The sequence below is a fragment of the Marmota marmota genome, unplaced genomic scaffold (genome assembly GCF_001458135.2).
Source record: "Marmota marmota marmota unplaced genomic scaffold, marMar, whole genome shotgun sequence".
Taxonomy (NCBI): domain Eukaryota; kingdom Metazoa; phylum Chordata; class Mammalia; order Rodentia; family Sciuridae; genus Marmota; species Marmota marmota.
This window is the reverse complement of record NW_026000153.1, coordinates 15,962,286-15,984,344: the sequence shown is the minus strand read 5'-3', so window position 1 is coordinate 15,984,344 and position 22,059 is coordinate 15,962,286. Positions and strand designations below refer to the sequence as shown.

Here is a 22,059-nt window from a genome sequence, read left to right as displayed (position 1 = left end):
AAAGCAGAACCATTCTGATTGAAATGGTGTTGGAGTACTTGGAGAGATGCCTACTTGGCTTCTCCCCGGGCTGTCCCCACACCTGCCCCTTCCTCATGCCCCAATTATTCCTTCCCATCCCAATTGCTGCCCTTGCCTACCAACCCCAAAGAAATGCCATTTGAAAACTAGAAACTCTAAGGCTCATGGCTGATAAAATCACCTCAAACTCCTATGTTGCTCAAGGACAGTATTGTTCTCAATAAGTAGATGAAGCTAGATACAGCTGTTTTCCTATAAGTTGACTTAATTATGATTCTAATACAATTTTAGCATATGCAATCAAAAGATTTATTCAAAAGATGCACAACCTGATTTCCTGAAGGAAATTTGCTTTTAAGTCGTAATTAAGGATCCCTGTGATGAGTAAACAACAGAATTGTTTATACCTCTTCAATTGCTCTTGGCAGTCCTAAAAGGGAAATTATGTAGAGGGAAATGTCACATAATTCTTCCTCAAAAGTGGGATGAAGATAGAAAGTGAAACTAAACATGCAGAACTATTGTCTGTCTCTGCAATGATGTGGGCTCAAGTACTTTCACCTTGGTTAGAATCATAGTTATGCCACTTGCTATCTTACAACAGTTACCTAAACACTCTATGCCTCAGTTTCCTCAACTGAAAGTGGGAATGAGAACAAAACCTATTCCAAGGGTTGTTGTAAGGAGTGAATTAATGTATGTAAAGTATTTAATAACTGGCACATTAGTCATTCATGAATGTTATCTGATGATTATAATGATTGTCACTAATATAAGACTAAAAGTAACGACTATTTAACTTTCTCATTAACTGAATATTCAAAATGGCATTTGATTCTTTGGAATAATTTTAGCCAAATTTAATAGATACAGAAAACATACAATACCACCAATTCTGAACATGTACTGAGAATTCAGAGAAGCTGATAACACTCTAAAGGAATTGCAAATTTATTTCTTACACTATATTACCTTTCCTTGTGCCTCCTTCCATTTTACCTCTCAGTAAAATGCACTTAGAAGTATTTGTCAAATGGATGCAATTCTGATTTTTAAAAATCAAAATAGCTTTTGAACAGTCTTAAGTACATTTATTTTTTATGTAATTTGATCCCCTTGGACATCATATTACCTAATTTATTTTAAGTTCAGAATTCTGTTTTAAATCACAGACAATCAAACCTTTCCTTAGGAGCAGCCCAGGGGAGGCAACTACCATGACAGTAATTGGCACATCTGCCCTGATTTTATCTACTTCTTGGACTGCCCAATGACCTGTTTTCTTAGGACTGTGGCAAAGCCATCACCAACTGGTTTCAAAGTAACCAAGTCATAAAAGAAAAAAGACTATTTTGTTTTAATAAGAATCTCAAATGTATAAGGATCAAGCACACACAAGCTTAGAAGCAAATATGTAAAAGATACCTGGACGAAACCTTTAGATTGAAAGGGTTGAGGGAAATTCAGACAATTTATGCTTTCATTTACGAGGAATCCAATTTCTTTGCCAGTGATAATTAATCCAAAAGTTTGCAGAAACTTGTGAAGTATAATCTAATATATTTGCTACTACCTGCTCATTTGTTCCCAATAAATCTCCAGGGATTTTTTTTAAATGGGTAAACATTATCAAAGCTCACTGCAATCTTGAAGTTATACAAATAGGTGTAAAATACTCTGCATTTCCCTCCTTTTTTAAAACTCAGGAGAAACATTCCATAACTTTTTGCTCTCAAAAAGATGGGTTTGCATCTCTGTAAGTCCCATTTTGCAGGCATCTTAAAGGTTGCTTCTAAAAATCAAATGTGTCATGTTTCATTTTGTTAACTATTAATTGATACTAAATCTCAACTAATTAGACAATTCAGTAAAACAGAATCCCTAATCTCTTTAACAACTGAGTGGTATCCCATGTGATCCTCCTTAAAATGTATTTCTTTCTATAATGTTACATTGAGGCAATGGCTCAATACTACAATTTCTGAAAAAGATCTGAGAAATTTTTGAGAAGAATTTTTTTAAATCAGAAAACTACCACAGCATTTTCCCACCTTTTCCTCTTAAAAAAAAAAAAGTTAAATAAAAAATTCCATTAAGGTATCTTTATTTACTCTGCCCCAAGCTCCCATGGGTAGTTTTCATAAGAGATTATTTCACACTTTTATAGAAACTATTATTTACAAAGTTATAATTATTAGTTAGACTTCAGCAATAGTAATAGAAACCACCTTTTACTAAATGCTTACTAGAGTCAGGTATTGCACAAAATACTATCTCTCCTAGTTTCCCCAGGTCTGACTCCAAGCTCTCCTGGCTATGCCTGCTATATTGTCTCTGAGTTCCTTGAAATTGGCGGCCCAGTTCTTTCTCTCCTAGAACTTTCAGAACTAAAAAATCTCTACTCATGGAGGATCAAGAACTTATTACTTACTTGGTTTGTCAAGAATCATATGAGGTCTGGGGTTGTAGTTCAATGGTAGAGGGCTTGCCTAGCAGGTGTGAAACATTGGGATCGATCCTCAGTACCATACATAAATAAATAAAACAAAAGTATTGTGTTCATCTACAACTAAAAAATATACAAAAAAAAAAAAGAATTATATGGAAGAGGGAAACTGAACTGAAACTAAGGTAGAGGGAAACCTACACTTATCCCATAGCTCAGAAATCTAGCAAGTCTACTTATTACTTTGGTCTCTCCAGAATCATAAGTATATCATTTATCAAAGAGATAATGAAAACAGAAGAATTTTTCTATCTGCTAAAGAAATGAAAAGACAGCTAACCACACTTTATTAAGCACTGCAAGAACTACTAATTTGGATATAGTGGGAAAGGAAATAAATCTTGAAATCTTAAAACCATAGCTACAATTTAGGCTAGGACACAGGAAAGTTGCTAAACTTCTCCAAATCTCCCTTTCATCAATATAAAATGAAAAGAAAAAATTACATATATATATCTGTATCTATAGACATAAATATAGAGGCCTTCATATATAGAGATATATCGGTCACATAGTATGTGTTCAGTGGTAGCCAGAATGATTTTTTATCACCATTAATACAGTGTTATCAATTGAGTTAAATATACAATACAATCATGTGCCTGTTTAAACTGTACCTTCACACTTCCGTCAACTTAGTATAACTAAGGTGAAAAAAAAATCATGTAAGACAAATGAATATCATTTATATTTTAACTTTCCAAAAACATCTTTACATGGGTTAAAAAACAGATTCTCGATGTTACCTAATCTGCCATGATTTAACAGCACTTTGACATTTTCTAAAGAATGATAACCAAGTGCCACATCTCCTCAAACTTGGAATTTACTAAGTCTCTGCTTGTGCCAAATTAAATATACAGCATAATGTCCCTACCAGAAATAACAAAGCACAGCTTCCTACTTTACTCCTTGATTGAATAAACCCAAACTAAAGCAAAGAAGATGTTATTTAATCATCTAACTAATTGTTTTCTTTAATATTTGAGTTAGAAGCTATTTCAGAAGAAAAGTTTAGAAGAAATCAACATGTGATTTATCAAGCCATTTAAAAGAAAAAATTCCCTTTGAAGGCTCTTCATTTGAAAGGCTCAAAAACCAGCATAAAAGGGGTATTTTCATTAATGAACCACTCAAAAGTAAACTGCCCCTAGCTATTCCACTCCACCCAAACTCCTAGGTTCAGCGCTATTAAAAATCCTTGCCTATGAGACAAAAATGTCATTTTTAAAAAGATGGTGTAGTCCTTCCCTCCAACAAACACCACCCAAAACTCTATGGAGGAGTTTTGTAATAAAAAAACATAAAGAAATGGAATTGTAGATGGAAAAAGACATACCTTGGGGACCTAGAAGGTTGGTGGCTTTTTGAAGTTAAGAGATAAGTTCATGTGCATATCCACTGTAGGTAACACAGGTGATAGAGGAGATAAAGTGTAAGAATGATGTCTTTAGATACACAAAATATGTAAAGGGACTATCCAACCATCATGACAGGAGCAAATTCAGTGAATTATATGTGCATATAAAGGTAGGGGTTTGGGAGGTATAGTAGAGAAAAGATGAAGTAGTTCCATTCTGACTGCACAACTTTTTAATGAAATAAAAGACAAAGTCTAGTTAAAAATAAACAGACAGATGGAGAAGATCAGAGGAGAGAGAAGATAAGAAGTAGTCATCTCAGAGAGGGCGAGAACAAATTATGTAGATTAATGTGGTAAGTATGCTGGGTAAGACTGGGGTCCACTTCAGAGAGATGGCCATAGATTCGAGGCATACAGCACAGTAGTGTGTTTTCTGGCCATATACAATGTTTGGGTGCAGGCATGGAATAGATAAAGTATTAAGTCTAATCAGCACTGTGATTTTGCCAGTTGAGTACAAAGGAATGGTGTCATCATTAATAACAATGAAGTGTATATCTGTAATCTTGGTGCTCATGGTGCAGCATCAACATTGCCTCAAATCAGAATCTGTATTGTAATAAGACCTCTAAATGATCCACATGCACTTTGAAACTTGAGAAATACATGAGTTGGAGCCAAGTGAGAATAGAAAAAAAAAATCATTAAGAGAGAGGACAGGTTAAAGAAGTGAGAAATCAGGCTTTACATGACTCCTCTAGGTAGATTTTACAGCCATCAAAATTGATGGCAGGAGGAATGACTGAGTCAAAGAAACAGGCATATAAGAAATTGTCCAGGTAACAACAAACAGCCTGTGAGGCTTGTAGTCCTGGTGATTAAAGCAAATTAATATGAAAGAATAATGGGACTGCTGGGCATGGTAGCACTTTCCTAAAGTCCCAGCTACTCTGGAGACTGAGGGCAAAGAATCACTGGAGCCCAGGAATTGTAGGCCAGCCTGGGTTACATAGAGAGAGAGAAAAAAAGAGACAAAGAGGGAGGGAAGGAGGAACAAGAAAGAGAAGACAAAAGAAAAGAAGTAGAGTGGAAAAGCAAAAATTATGTGATTAGTTCTGGTAGTCTTTTAAGAGAAGGAGATAGTTGTGGTTGTAGCCTCATTGCAGGATTGGTCTCTTGGGCAATTTGTCCTGATCATGAGGCAACACTGTAGTGGAAAGAGCTGTGGTTGTACTAGGAGCACATGAGTCTGCGCATGTAGAGTAACTGAGGGGGAAATGGTAAACTTCTTTCAGATCCACACATCAGCATGCCCTTGGCAACGAATTGTCTTTATACAAAAAATTATTAATTGCTTAGATTTAGGATAACTACCCAAAAATCTATGTTTGTACTAGAGAGTGTCATAACTCCATATAAGACGAGAGGGGTCTAGGGTTTATATATATATATATATATATATATAAGTTGTAGAGGGACACAATAGTTTTACTTTATTTATTTACCTTTATATGATGCTGAGGATTGAACCCAGTGCCTCACATGTGCTAGGCAAGCACTCTACCACTGAACTATAACCCCAGCCCTAGAGGGGTCTGTTTTTCTTGAAAAGAAAAGAGACAAGGACTCTCATAAGGGAGAAAGGAATAGAAGATGGGGAATACAAGACAGTAAAACTTCCTGGTAGCAGCTAAAGGATATGATTAGAAATGTGAGGCCTCCTGTTCTGATATTGGGTAAGTTTCTCCTCTAATAAAAACCCTCTGCTTGGGCTGGGATTGTGGCTCAGCAGTAGAGCACTCACCTAACACAGGTAGGACCCGGGTTTGATCCTCAGCACCACATAAAAATAAAGGCATTGTGTTGTGTCTATCTACACCTAAAAAATAAATATTTTTTAAAACCCTCTGCTTTTCTTCAAAATGTTCAGTATAGTCTCCTGTTAACATGAGTATATTTTAAATGGAACCTTGTTGATATTGGAGAGAGTTGGAGATCAGCCCTGCTCACAAGCAGAGGGGGACATTCAAATGTAGGCTCCTAGGAAGATTTTTTTAAGAAATGGAAGCGAACTTTGAAGAATAATGTCAGTCACCTATCTAAAGGACAGCTGCCTTATTTTTGAGGACTAGCTATCTTCTTTCTATGCACACTTCTTTTTCATCTCAAAAACTCTCTTGTTCTTACAAAAATACTTGTTTAAGGGACTGGAAAACATACCAATGCGTTAAAAATATACTCTGAACATTACATAATTCTTAATTCCTTAGGCTAGGTGTTTCTCTGGGGCAATAGTAATGCAAAAAAAAAAGCATCAATGAAATCAAAATATTCTTTTTAAAAATCTGAATTCTCATAAAAGCATCCAAAAATATATTAATTGTTCAACAAACAGAAAATTGCCCTCTCAATTATATCTACTTTTGTTTAAATTGCTCATTCTTAAAAAGTTGGCAACCAGAGAATAGAGAGGGACAAAGCTCAATGGATAATCCATCTAAGAAGCTAAGCATTTCATGTTTGTGAAATAACACACAAATCAAGGATCATTACTTTTCATAAAAATCCATTTCATGTATCTCAAGGTCTATGATTTTCCAGAAAGGGTTAACAATGACTGAGAGAAAAATGAGCTGGGCACCTTACCTAGCATCTGAGACCACTGGGGTCTTCCAGTATAGACACTCTGCTCAAAACTCAGACAATTCAAATTACATGCAAAGCTGTAATTATTATAGAAAACTGGATTATAATTTTCTTGGCAATCACCCATGAAAATATTCCCCAAATCTATTTAAAAATTGAAAACAGACTAAGATCTCTAAGCATATCTAGGAACTTTCTTGCTATGCTAGCTTCATTCAACCTAAATTTGCATTTATTCCTTAATCATAGGCTGAATCAGTTCTCTACCAAGAGGAAACAAATTAATTCTGGGCTCCTGAGGAAAGACCCTAGTAGGTCTCTTATTTCGTACAGATAATAAAGATGCAACCAACTATGATCAAATAATCACAGTACCATTTAATATCACTGGGACAATTCAACAGGAAAAGCACATTTCCATCTTTGAAGAACACATACACACATGTATACACATTCATACATATACATTATGCATATATATACATATGTAATATATAACACATATCAACATATCATACACACACACACACACACTGAGTCTTTCATATCTTTGACCTTACAAAATAAAAGCCAAAGAGTCTAAATTTCTTTTTATCTCACAGTGAAATAATTGAGAGTATATTCAAGATGCCAGAATTCTATGTGGAATGTCTAGGAGGGGCAGTTGATGTCTACAGAAATTTTTTTTATTAAGAAATAATAAAAATTTTTTATTTTTAAGAAATACCCTGTCTTAAAAATAAACCAAAAAATAAAATTTCTACTTCTGCCTTTAGGATGTTCAGAATTATATTACAAATACTTTTACCTCAGAAAAACTTTCTCCATCAAAGTCTAAAGCCCGAACTTCCATTATTTGACAAGAATTCACATAGATTCCAGCATTATTCAGTGTTAAAATGCCCTTGAGAAGGATTTCCATTATTAATCATGACTATAATTTATTTAATAAGACTTCTGAGCTAGGAGCAAATTGGATTATGAGGCTATAGAGGTGAATTTGAGGAAGGGAACTGAGATCACAGCAATCTCCTCTCAATGATAGCAGGCTCTAAAAGAATTCTCAACAAGAAGGCAGAAAACCAGAGCTGGAGTTCATCTATTCAATCTAGGTATCATATCTCTTATCTTAAAAATAAGAAGGCTTAATTTGATGATCTCTAATGAGATTTTAAAAATGCAAGGACTTTCATAAAGTAAGGTAGCTCTGGCTAGAAGTCCATAATCAGTCATAAAGGGCTAGCAAGTAGGGAAACAAAATGTCCCTAAGATGATCATGAAACCACTGATGGAAAAAAGAGAGGAGGCACTGAAGGAAGCATCTCCTTTATTGAAATTACATGAGTAAGTTCCAGTGCTTACTTAATGTGTTGAAAAGCACTTCTATGGTGAAATCATAGGAATGCCTCAGGAATAAAAGGACCATAAACAGAGAGGGAAGAAACCTGGGTACACATGGGGTCACTGCTTTCTCAAATTTGGATTTTTAAAAAGTGTAAAAAAAAAAAAAAAACAGTTTTACCCAGGGAAACAATTTCTTAAAATTAACAGGATGATTAGCAGTATTCTTGGATTTGCTGGAAAATTAAAAATGGTGACCTTTATGTTTTCTATCAAGAGCACTAATATTGAAATACCTTAAGTAAAATTCACTCCTTCTTTCAGCAGAAATTTACATGTGCCTAGTCTGTGCTTATATTGGTTGTGAAAAAAAGATATGATTATAAAAAAGATATCCCCTTCTGAAGTTTACAATATAGTATAAAAAACAAGAGATATATTAATAAATTCAATGAAATGTGATGCAACTGTACTAAGCACAGGTTAGGGGTTTGAAAGAAGAGGAAATGTTTTTGTTTTTATTTATACTTTTGAAAGATCACAGTTTCTTCACTAGCCAAAGTCCAGAATTCATACTAACCAAAGTCCAGAATTTCTAAAGATAAGTTCAGACACTTATTGAAAAAGAGCAGCTCCTAAGCCATCTGCATTTCCCAAAAATTAAGATCAGTCAGAGGCAAACTTTCCTTTCACTCCAATCCTGTGAGAATATTATCATCAGATGGGGAAAGTAACATTTGTTTTGTAAATGACATGGTAACAAATCTTGCTTTATAAAATGGCTATAGTCAAAGCTCCTTTTGGATTAAAAAAAAAAGCAAACCATCATGTGAGCCCAAAAGTCACTCACTTTCAGCAAATTCCTTTAATCCATTTAAGTGTCCTGTTACTAATCTTCTGATGAAGAAATATACAAAACACAGAACTTAAAGTGAACAACAGAACCTTGTTATAATCAGACAGAAATACATTACAAAATACCCTCGAGGGTGTAAAAAGAAATCATTTCTCAAATTCACATCACACAAAACTTCAGATTATAGAAATAGGCTAAACTGATGTATTTTTACCTGGTAAGGAACAATACTGCCATGAGCAGTGCCCCAACGTTTTGCTTCCTTTTGGCCAATGAGATAATTAACAGCTACCTGGGTCAAACATGCCACCTGCCAGAAAAAAAAAAATTAAAGAAAAATAAAAACAGTTAAGTTTATCCATATTCATGAACAGAATATTATATGAAAGTTATTTCACATCGTGTCATTATAGAAGAAAAAAACTGTCTAACCAGTTAGAAAATATACAGGCATTTATACACAGTGTGATGTTATTGCTTGAGACTAAATAATAGTCAACTGAGAAATATAAACACATAAACATTCATCTCCTGAAAAGATAATCTGAAGACAGAAGGTGACCAAGCATTTGGATCTTCAGTCCAGCCCTGAGCATCAAAGCCATAACAAAACACATGGGCCATGAGTACATGCTTTTCTCCTCTCCACCTGTATCCTTTCACTTTTCACCAAGACAACACATGAAAACCATTACTGGGAAGATGAACCAAAGTCAGAAGCTACATTCTTCTAAACTTCTCATACATAAAAAATAATACTAGTAAGCTTGAATTTGGTTTAAGTCAGTTTAGTTGGGTTTTCTGTTACATGTTGCCCAAGAATCCTGACACAGAGTAGCAAGATTTTTTGATATTTTTCAAATATACTAGTGAACCATCCTCATTTAAACAAAAATTTCTATACCACTCCCAACTTGGCCCTAACCCCCATACCCTCATTATTATACTCATTTCTCTTTGTGAGCACCAGAATCTACTAAAGAAATCATCTAAAACCTCAGGGTTCACTTCTGAATCTTGCAGTATTTCACGAACAGATCTTGAAATCCTACAATACTTCAATTATCTATGAGGATAGCATAAGGATGTGAATTTGGGGTTTTGGGTTCCAATGAATACCTGTACCTGCAGGGACCAGAAATATGTAAAGGAGTTGATCAAATGGTTTCCCATATTTTCCGGGGTGGGGGTGGGAGAGATGATTCTGGCTTCATGACATAACCATGATATTGCATTGACTTGTTTTTTCCCTATCTAGATCATCAGATGTGACTGGAAGCCTACAAATACATCAATTCAAACATTGAGACTACATCCTGGAATGACTCAAGGGTTGATTTTTTTTTTTTTTTTTTTTTTTTTTTTTAGGGCTTAGTGCCATAACCTTTTCTTGTCCTCTACCTGGCATGGTAGCTGCACCTCCTACAAGAAATATCAATAGGACTCACCCTGGATGAATCTCCTTGCTGGAACAGCTATTCTCCTTTACTTTATTCTTGAGCTTTATGTGCATTTTTACATTCATTTACTGCTCTGTTGAAATTGGAACTGCCTTGTGGCAGCTGGTTCAGCTGTACTGCCCAGGTGGCAAAACTAATAAACTTTGAGTCATCCACTTCTGGACTTCCATCTGGTCTTGGGCATTTGAACCATGGAGCACTCCAGGGCTGCCTGGGGCTGCCTAGTGCTAATCACCATTTCACAGATCACTTCTGTGTCTTTCAAAATGGAAAATAAAATCAACATTTTGTAGTTAAAAATGCCCTGGATGAGAAGTCCAGATTCATGACTTCTAATTTCTGTCAACCTCTAAGTAGTTTTCGTGACTGCAGGTATATAATTTAACTTATTTGACCTTCAAATACATTCTCTGTAAAGTCTTGGACATTTAAACTAAACTGATTGTTTTTAAACTTTAAAAAAAATCAAAACTCTTACATAAAATCAAATAACACATGAAATCCTAATACATAAGCAGGTAATTTCCAAAGTGCTTTGGATGAATCAGAGTCAAGCCTGCAACATCATACAGGGAGCATGAACACTGATCACAATTTGCAAAATAGTACATGATCTTAAATTTGCTTCCAAGGTCTATGCTTCTGATTCTATTATTCATCCTAACAGTATGGAAGATAAAAATACAGAAGGAATGCAATCAAATCACTTCCTCAAAGTGCCTCTTCCTGAATTTGGGGAAATTTTATCAAGTCTGAAGTTCTATAAGAGAGGCACTTCTTTGATCTAGCTTTGATGTAGTTATGTTGTGGCTGTTTTTTTCCTTCAAATAAATCCTAATGAAAGTCACCCTTTAAGGAGTTTGGATGCAACTGGAGGCTAATAATTCAAATTAATAAAGGTAATTCCTTGCAAGCAATTAATCACAAGAGGCTTGTTATTTCTACTTCTCTACTTCAAAGTCAACTGGTGGTCAATAGAACAACATTAGCAAGGCCTGCATGAGGTAACAGATCAGCTGGATGATCACAAGTTTGTCTATAAATCCTACAACAACCTGAGATATTTGCCTGGAATTGGCAAGGGCTGGGTTCTAAGCTAGTTATCAACCTGGCTGCCCCATCTCTTACCCACTACCTTATTCTTTCAATTTTTGACCCTGACCCACTTAGAGTGAATTTAAATGAAGGGTCAGAACCTATCTCAGAAATTATTGATAAGTGGAAGACCATATCTACTTCCTCCATGCAGTGGTAATTAATGAAAACAAAAAGCAATTCAGAATCAGCAGGGCTACCGCTTGGCAGAAGATTAAATAAGATTTTAAGCTCATTGCCACTGAAAAAACAAAGTGTGATTTGTCAGTAACTACTCAAAGGCAAAGTTAAGGGGGAAAATGAACTCTGTTTACAAAAAGAAAGCAACAGGGCTAAACTTAGTAACTCAATATTTAAAGGAGGCATTATAAATCTGAAAGTAATCCACTATTTACAAGGATTTATTTTAAGGCAGGAGAAGGGGGAGAAAGTCAATAGCTATGACATGATTGTGTATGAAAAATCAGAGGTTTCCTGGGCAATTAATGACAAATTTTCCACAAATTAAAAGAATGCAGGATGTGACTTTTAGGTTAATAACTATATACTGTATATCCATTCTAAATATTGCATTGGATCATTACTTTCATCCCCTACACTTAGGCTCATTATTTCATCAAGTGGACGCTATATAATTTACTCAGAATGTTGCCTTTATATGGTTTCATCTAAACAAAAAAAGCCATCTCTGGTTTAATAATAATCATTCTGACAGCAAAACTATTATTTTAGATAACAGAGTGTGTCCTGATATTTTTTGTTTCTAACCAGAAAACCAACGGGGTGGTCAAAGTGGATCTCAAAAAGGACAGCCCGAAAAGATTTGAGGAAAAATATGCTCAAATATTGTCCAAAGCACCTTCATGATGTCTGTCACTACCTGATCACGTGTGTCATTCCTCCAAATGATCAAGCTGCAATAATAGAATCTTTAGTCTCTAAAAGGGAAATAAGTTTGGCAGGTAAAGTATGTACTATAAACCCTTTGTATGTTCTCATAAAACAAAACTAGAACTATGGTCCATTGCATCAAAACAAGTAAGTTTTTTCTTCCTGCTATGTGCATATGTTCTGGCCTCCAACTAAGTTGGACTAAACACCAACCATGCAACTAACTTCCCCCATATTTCTAAGCATTCTTGAAAGTCCATTTCAACATCATCTTGTATTAAGCCCAACTCCCATAACCCAAGCAAGAAAATATTTTTCCTGACTCTGAATTAATACAATGCCATAAGACTCTTTCTGCACTTTCATAGACTGCCTTATCCTATGATTATAATTTTAAGATGACAAACTTAAAATGACCTAGATCAATTGTTCCTAAACATAGTTGTACATTATAATCACCTAGGGAACTCCAAGACCTACCCAGAACTCCTGAATCCAGAAACAGAAGCTGGGGGAAAAAACAATTTAACCAGTGAACTATTAGTTGCACATCTTATTTAAGAATCAAAGCCTTGAGAAAATTCAGTCAAATTACTTAATAGCTGACTAAATAAAGAAATAGAGAGGAGGCATAACTTATCTGAGGTCACCCAGATGATAAACTACTCCACTTAAATTGCTGTCTCCCTTGCTATGATAATATTTGTTTCTTCTCCTATATCTCCTTTTAAAGTCGTGTCTATTTTAGGGTAGAAAATATGTACTATAAAACCCTTTGTATGTTTTCATAAAACCTAAACAGAGCCTGAACATTAAATTTCTTAACAAAAGAGTTAAAAGAATGATACTACTTGTTTTTTATATAGTGAGTGCCTCTATATATAAGGTATTATGCTAGGTATGGAGTATAAATGAGTAAATGAAAACTATATAATCCAACCTCCTTTGGACTTAAGAACAGTAGGCAAGATAACTAAACAGTTACAGACATACAGAGGAAAAAACCTGAATGTAGACCATACAACTGAAGCATGGTGAAAAGAGACATGAAATAAAATTATAGAGATTGTCAGAGGCCAGATCATGCCAGTCTTTGTAAGTCATGGTAAAGAACATTCTTTGCACATCTTGCAGAATGGTCATTTTAAAGTAACAAATTGTATCATGTCATCCTTCTATTTAAAATTCACAGGGCTTCCCACTGCATTTGCAATTATATGCAAAGAATAAACTAAAAAGAGACAAGAGAAAAAGAGAACTGTTATGGACACTGCAAGAGTCCAGGCATGTTGATGATAGCTCAAACTAGGTCAGTGGCAAGAGACATAGAAGAAAATCAGTGGATTTAAGATATATTTCAGGGGCAGGAAGAATAAAAAATATTGCATGAGAAGAGTCTAGGAGATAGAACACTGATGGAGAGGAAAAGATAAACATAAATTCCATATTCCTGGCTGAATATCTGGGTAAACTATGATGGCATTAAAAGTAATAATAAAGTCAGAGAGGAACAATTAAAAGGGGAAAGAAAATAAGAGCCCATGTCAGAATAAGCTAAATTTGTGATGCCTGTGACAGAATCAACAGTCATCAACATATGAAAAGTTTTTGAAGTCATTAACTAGGGAAAACAGAAGATAAATACAAAATCAGAAATAATATAAAACAAAAGAAGATAAATCTTCATGTCAAAGACAGTCCTTCCTCCAATCACAAGTATGGTTAAAAAAAATGTAGTTACAAACTACTAGAACCAATTTAAATGCCCAAAAAATAAGAGGTAAGTTAAATACCTTTGATGTTCACATGTAATAGAAAATAATGCTGGCACTTAAAATTATACAACAGAAGAATATAGCATTGTGTGAAAAATATTCACAACTTTTTAACAAACTTAGAACAGTTTTAAATTTTATAGAAAAATTACCAAGATAGTTACAGAGTTCCCATAAACTCCACATCTTACATTAGTGTATTATACTTTTACAGTTAAAGAACCAATATTGAGGGCTGGGGATGTGGCTCAAGCGGTAGCACGCTTGCCTGGCATGTGTGCGGCCCGGGTTCGATCCTCAGCACCACATACAAACAAAGATGTTGTGTCCGCCGAAAACTAAAAAATAAATATCAAAAAAATTCTCTCTCTCTCTCTCTCTCTCTCTCTCTCTCTCTCTCTCAAAAAAAAAGAACCAATATTGATACATTAGTACTAACTAAACTCCATATGTTCAGATTTCCTTAGTTTTTATTTAATGTCCTTTCTCTGTTCCAGATTACATCCAGAATACTACATTATATTTAGTCAGTAGGTCTCCTTAAGGTGCTCCTAGCTGCAATAGTTTCTCATATATTCCTTATTTTTAATTACCTTAATGGTTTTGAGGAGTAAAGATCAGGTATTTTGTAGACTGTTCCTCAACTAATATTTTTATGATGTTTTCCTCATAATTTAATTGGAATTACAGGGTTTTGGAAAGAAGACCACAAAAGTAAAGTGACATTTTCAATATATCATATCAAAGATACATGCTATCAACATGATTTTATATTGACTTTGATCATTTGGCTGAGGCAGTATTTATTACTTTTATCCACTGCACAATTACTGTTTTTTCCTCCCTCTTTCCAGCTTGCTCTCTTTGGAAGAATGTCACTACATGCAACCCACACTTAAATGGTAGGGAGTTACACTAATTAATAATTAGCCATTATTAATCTCCCCTATTTATTTGTTTTTTCAGGTCACTTATTTATATCAACATGGTCATGTGAATATTCATTTTATACTTTGCTATATAATTCAATACTACTGCCCAAAATATTCCAGTTTGGCCTCTGGGAGCTCTTTCAATAGGTTCCTGTGACTCTATGACACAACCTCCATTCTTTTTTTTTTTTTTTTTAATTTTTTATTGTGGGTTGTTCAAAACATTACAAATTTCTTGACATATCATATTCCACACTTTGATTCAAGTGGGTTATGAACTCCCACCTTCACCCCATACACAGATTGCAGAATCACATCAGTTACACATCCATTGATTTACAAATTGCCATCCTAGTGTCTGTTGTGCTAAGCTGCCTTTCCCATCCTCCACCCTCCCCCCTCCCCACCTCTCCCCTCCCCTCCCCTCCTCTCTCTCTACCTCCTCCACTGTATAACCCTGAGGGTCTCCTTCTATTACCATGCAATTTCCCTTCTCTCTCCCTTTCCCTCCCACCTCTCATCCCTGTTAAATGTTAATCTTCTTCTCCTGCTCTTCGTCCCTACTCTGTTCTTAGTTACTCTCCTTATATCAAAGAAGACATTTGGCATTTGTTTTTTAGGGATTGGCTAGCTTCACTTAGCATAATCTGCTCTAATGCCATCCATTTCCCTGTAAATTCTATGATTTTGTCATTTTTTAATGCAGAGTAATACTCCATTGTGTATAAATGCCACATTTTTTTTATCCATTCGTCTATTGAAGGGCATCTAGGTTGGTTCCACAGTCTTGCTATTGTGAACTGTGCTGCTATGAACATCGATGTAGCAGTGTCCCTGTAGCATGCTCTTTTTAGGTCTTTAGGGAATAGACCAAGAAGGGGAATAGCTGGGTCAAATGGTGGCTCCATTCCCAGCTTTCCAAGAAATCTCCATACTGCTTTCCAAATTGGCTGCACCAATCTGCAGTCCCACCAGCAATGTACAAGTGTACCCTTTTCCCCACATCCTCGCCAGCACTTGTTGTTGTTTGACTTCCTAATGGCTGCCAATCTTACTGGAGTGAGATGGTATCTTAGGGTGGTTTTGATTTGCATTTCTCTGACAGCTAGAGATGTTGAGCATTTTTTCATGTACTTGTTGATTGACTGTATGTCCTCCTCTGAGAAGTGTCTGTTCAGGTCCTTGGCCCATTTGTTGATTGGGTTGTTTGTTCTCTTATTGTCTAATTTTTTGAGTTCTTTGTATACTCTGGATATTAGGGCTCTATCTGAAGTGTGAGGAGTAAAGATTTGTTCCCAGGGTGTAGGCTCCCTATTTACCTCTCTTATTGTTTCTTTTGCTGAGAAAAAACTTTTTAGTTTGAGTAAGTCCCATTTGTTGATTCTAGTTATTAACTTTTGTGCTATGGGTGTCCTATTGAGGAATTTGGAGCCCGACCCCACAGTATGTAGATCGTAGCCAACTTTTTCTTCTATCAGACGGCGTGTCTCTGATTTGATATCAAGCTCCTTGATCCATTTTGAATTCACTTTTGTGCATGGCGAGAGAAAGGGATTCAGTTTCATTTTGTTGCATATGGATTTCCAGTTTTCCCAGCACCATTTGTTGAAGATGCTATCCTTCCTCCATTGCATGCTTTTAGCCCCTTTATCAAATATAAGATAGTTGTAGTTTTGTGGATTGGTTTCTGTGTCCTCTATTCTGTACCATTGGTCCACCCGCCTGTTTTGGTACCAGTACCATGCTGTTTTTGTTACTATTGCTCTGTAGTATAGTTTGAAGTCTGGTATCGCTATACCGCCTGATTCACACTTCCTGCTTAGCATTGTTTTTGCTATTCTGGGTCTTTTATTTTTCCATATGAATTTAATGATTGCTTTCCCTATTTCTACAAGAAATCCCGTTGGGATTTTGATTGGCATTGCATTAAACCTAACAACCTCCATTCTTGAGGAGTTTTTGTTCTTAGCATTCCTTGCTTTGTGGCACTGAAAGATGCCCTAGACTCATCTTTGTGTTTCCTTGTTTACAGGAAAACATACAAAGAAGAGGAGTCACAGGGTGAAGAAAGGAAACAAGTATTTCAGTGTCAATCAGCATCTCTCATTTCCTCATCTACTCAAAAACACTGATATCATGCCTACTATGTGCCAGGAACTATTCCATGCACTGGGGATATAGCAGTGAGCAAGACAGACATGATCCTCTGCTCATGAGGCTTACATTCCAGTATCCAACTACATTCAGACATAAACAAATAAGTAGAAAGCTATCAGAATATGGTAAATGCTGCCAAGAAAATGAAACAGAATCACAGAGGGGCTCATTTACTTTTTGCAGATGTTATGTTTAATCTGAGACCTGGAGAAAGCATTACAAATCTGAAAATACAGGAGAAAACATCCTAGCCAATGAAATCAATCACTTAAAAAACTTTAATGTGTGTGTGTATGTGTGTGTGTGTGTATGTGTTTGAAAGGTGTCCACATGGTAAGAAAAAAAAAAAAGAAAGCCATTGTAGCTGGCATGTGGTAAGTAAAAGAGGTGCTAGTACAAGAGCGGGTCAGGGAAGCTACAAGGGCCACATCACAAGGGTCATTGTAGGCCTGAATAAGGATCTGAGGTATTATTCTAAGTGTCCTGGGAAACCATTGATTTATGTAATTAAATCACTTGGATATTATATGGAAGATGAAAGGGCAATAATAAATGACACCAAATTACCTCATGTGAGGTAGCTATTACAACTTCCATTCTATAGATGAAAGAAACTAAAGCATAGGGAAATAAAATATCTTGTCTAAGTCTCACAGCTGGTAAATGAAAACACCATGACTCATACCCAGGTCAGTTCAGTCAATGAGCCATCCCTTCACCACCATCTCCTCTTTGCTACCTCCCTGCCTCAGTCTCTTTCACCTAGGTAGTGCTTGGCTTTGCAGCTATATCCTTGGTTATATCCCTGGCTTCACTGTATTCCCTGCAAGGTGGGCTCTCAAGGCACTGGGGTAGAACCAAAGCCCTTCATAAGAGCCCACTGTCCTCTGAACTTGCTTAGAAAAGACATCGATAACTGAATCAATTAATTCTCCTCACATGATTCTGCTCAACCTCACTCACTTACTAACTATAAAATATCATATGGGGAAAATGTTAAAAGAGAAATGAAGGAGCTAGATTTTTAAAGAATATATCTCTTGAGAAGATAAATTTGGCCTCCCATTAGAAAGAGCTTTGAGTAACCCATATCCTTTTTTTCTAATCCTAATACCATTACTCTGCTTGTCAAATACCATCTCTCACATCTTAAGGTGAACTGATTCTTTCAGACCAACAAGGGTTCAGGAGGAAAAACCATCCAAGAGTAGATAGAGTATTTTGGCTATCCCATGTTGAAAAGAAAATATGAATTCTAAAAACTCACATCACATTTGTCATTTTGAGTTTCTAGTATTTACTACTAATAAGAGCTACCACCCTATGTTCATATATAACTACATGACCAGTGGGATTCCACATCATGTACAACCAGAAGAATGAAAAATTATATCCATCTATTTATGATATATCAAAGTGCATTCTACTGTCATGTATAACAAATTAGAACAAATAAAAGAATTAAAAAATTTTAAAATTCGAAAACAAATTTTAAAAAGTCTGACTCCAAACTCTGGGATAGCAGGGACAACTACTATTGCTATTTTGTCTATCCCCTTCATTATACCCAATATAATGATAGGCATATAATATGTCATTATTAAATGTTGGGTTTTGTAAATGAATAAAGAGAAATAAAAATTTTTAAAAAGCTACCACTCATTCAAGCACTCATCATACACTGACCAAACATGAATTATCTTACTTAATCCTCATAACTGTATGAGAGAGGTATTTTGATGATTCCATCTTACAAATTAAAAATGAAGCACAAAACTGTTTAATAATCTGCCAAGGTTCTATGCCCAGTAACTAAGTGCATGAGCCACAATTTGAACCCAGTTAGTTTGGCATTACACACAGAATCAGACTGCTTACAATTTCTGAGTGGTCTTGATTCTGGAAAGCTTAGTTGTACCATACTAATGAGTAAAGAAAAAATTGTGACTGAGCATCCTTTCAACTAGGTAACCCTCTACAGATAAATATGACCTTGGTTATTACTAATATTTAGTTTAGAACTCAAAGTTTTCTGCAAATATGGTCTGACTTCTTTTATGATATTATAAACTTCATCCCATAAACCTTTTACCTGTAATCATTGAAAACCAATAGAGTTGTTACATAATTTTAAAATCTCTACTTTTATATACTTGGCAAAGAAAAATCATATTATCAAACCCTCTTCATAGCAATTTTTTAATTTAATGGAAGGAACACACACATTTCCTATTCCTCTGCATTATCACTAATGACAGTCAAATCATCTCTATGTTTATTTCATATGTAAACTCAAAATAAAAATAGATTTTTATTATGCTCAAAGTTTGCCAATCCATCTGAATCAAAATCAGATATACAAAGTAACTGGATATCAACTGCCAGAAGGTAAGACCAGACAGCAAAGACAGACAGAATTTCAAAAGCTTGTTTAGGATAATATATCAAGCATATTTCTTACCATGAACCACTGACCCAGTCAATCATATGACTCAAAAAGTGGTTATAAACAACTTTTAAAAATGTGATGAGTAAGTGGAAATGTGGGAAAATAACATCTAATGACATGGTGTACTTATTTATTCCTGTGATAGCATGTCTTCAGTTTCAGATGTCTTCTTCAAATATAGTTTTTTTTATTTTTGATAACAATTCTTCAAAATATTTCTGCTCAAAGAATAAAATAATGCATTGTCTGCAACACTGATTTCTAAAAGCTCTAGGAATTAAACGCAATTTACTTCCATTTATTGCTTCCTTTGGGCATTTAGCAGATGTTTAATAAGCACTATTGAGAACTACATCTTTCAAGATTAAAATTCATAAATCAAAATATAAATCATCAGTCAGAAACTGGGGTTGAGGCTCAGTGGTAGAGTGATTGTCTAGCACATGTGAGGCCCTGTGTTTGATCCTCAGCACCACATATAAATAAACAAATAAAGGTATTGTGTCCATTTACAACTAAAAAGAAAAAATATTTTAAGTATATATTTTATATATATATATATATAAATTATCAGAGCCACAGAGAATTTTTTAAATCAAGTAGTGATAAAAAAGTGGCATTTGAGCTGACCTTGATAAAGGGAATTTAGTCATGCAAAAACAAGGAAAAGGGCTTTCCAAGTGAAAGAAATTGTGGGCAAAGTTATAAGAATGGAAACTTCATAGGTCTTTTGAATGAATGAGAATAAAAATGGAGTCAAGACATGGGATTTGATCACCAGGAGATCATTGATATTCCTAAAGACACAGTGGCAATAAAGCAGCAAGGATCAAATCCAGATTAAAAGGTAATAAGGAATAAATAAAAAGAATGTGGGAGTCACAGAGTATTATAGAGGTTGTGTAAAGAGGGAAGGAGATGCTGCTGATTGTAGCTCCTGTGGGTAAGCAGGAAGAATAAAGTTTTTATTTATGGGGATAAAAAAATTGAAGTTCATCTAAATATGCAAGAAAAGAAAGAATAATTGAAGATACGAAATCCTACATTAATATGTAAGAGAGTAAGAAGGAAAATAGAAGTGGAAGGGTTAAGTTAGTGAAATCTTTCCTAATTCACTAAGATGGGTCACTTCCTCTTCTGAATCTGTGTCCACTATAATGCAGGCTTCAGGAAGCAAAGGACTTATCCAATATGTTTGTGGCTCTTTCCCCAGCAGCAGGAATACTATCTGTGAGGAAAACTAACTGTAGGTGTTCAATGACTGTGAGTGAAACTAATAAAACTAGTTTTCCTCTAATTTGACAGGTGAGTCTTAATGAAGAAGGAATGCTTCAAGAGAAAAAGAGAAAAGTTGGACACAATTTCCAGTGAAAAGTATAACAACAGAAATCTTCTTCATAGAATAGAAAGTGATGGGCTCAAATTTGTCTCTTTCTCCCTCAAAACTCTGGCTCTGCCTGCTGTGGTCACTCCAAACAAGTCCTTCTTTCACCACATACCAGATGGACAAACAAAGAGTGAGTTAGAAAGTGATGTCAGGACCTGAGGTCCCATATTCAGGGTGAGGAGAGCAGCAAAGTTGGCTTAGGGAAGAAAGAAATTTTCAGGGACCAAGATGTCATAGGGATAAAACTAAGTGCAGGATGATGATAAAGATTCATGGATGGGTACAGAAATCAAACAGTAACACTCCTCTGAAATCAGAATTGTCCCAGGAAAAGGGAGAGGGGCATATCTGTAGTTAGAATGACCAATAGCTTCTACAAGAGAGCACCGGACAGTTTAAAAGCTAAAAAAGTTGAATAAAGACTTATTTTCACTGATCTCCACACATTTCCCTTATGGTTTCATGAGGGAATATGCTTTCCTCTATAAAGAAAGTTTTCTTCTGTAAAGAAAGCATTTCTTCTGTTATTCATCTTGGGAAGAGTTTCATACTCTCTATTTGGTTATACTATTGAGAATATGTCTCCAATTCTCTAATTGCCAGGTTTTCCTCTAATTCAGGTTGCATTTTCCTCTATATATTGATGATCTTCTGCTACTGCTTATTCAGCACAATTCAATAATATGTTATCCAATTCAAAAAGGGGTCAGAAGGCACGAAACTATGCAGGTATGGGATACAGTACATGTAGATATCCCTTAGACTATTCAGCGTCCTCACAAGAATACAGCTCAGCTTGCACAGGTGTGGATAGTATGAAAACAGAATAAGTGGAAAATCTGAGAAAAAGGAATTACAAGAGCTGGCAACAGACTGTAAAGGAATAGAAAACAAGTTATAATTTTTTAGTCAACCCCCAAAAAAGAATGTGAATTTACTTATAGAAATGGCTTTCTTTTTTTTTTAATTTTTTATTGTTGGTTGTTCAAAACATTACATATTTCTTGGTATATCATATTTCACACTTTGATTCAAGTGGGTTATGAACTCCTATTTTTACCCCATATACAGATTGCAGAATCACATCAGTTACACATCCATTGATTTACATATTGCCATACTAGTGTCTGTTGTGTTCTGCTGCCTTTCCTATCCTCTACTATCCCCCCTCCCCTCCCCT

At 35.3% G+C, this 22,059-nt stretch overlaps 1 protein-coding gene across 8 annotated transcripts in view; it reads right to left on the bottom strand.

The window, feature by feature from the left end:
* Positions 1–22,059, bottom strand: part of Sugct (succinyl-CoA:glutarate-CoA transferase) — a 702,721-nt gene that overhangs the window by 517,568 nt on the left and 163,094 nt on the right. For all 8 annotated transcript variants that reach the window (XM_048786483.1, XM_048786480.1, XM_015490245.2 and 5 more), the window contains one exon: positions 8,948–9,043. In XM_048786483.1, coding sequence (XP_048642440.1) covers positions 8,948–9,043 — 96 coding nt within the window. The remainder of the gene's footprint in view (positions 1–8,947; positions 9,044–22,059) is intronic.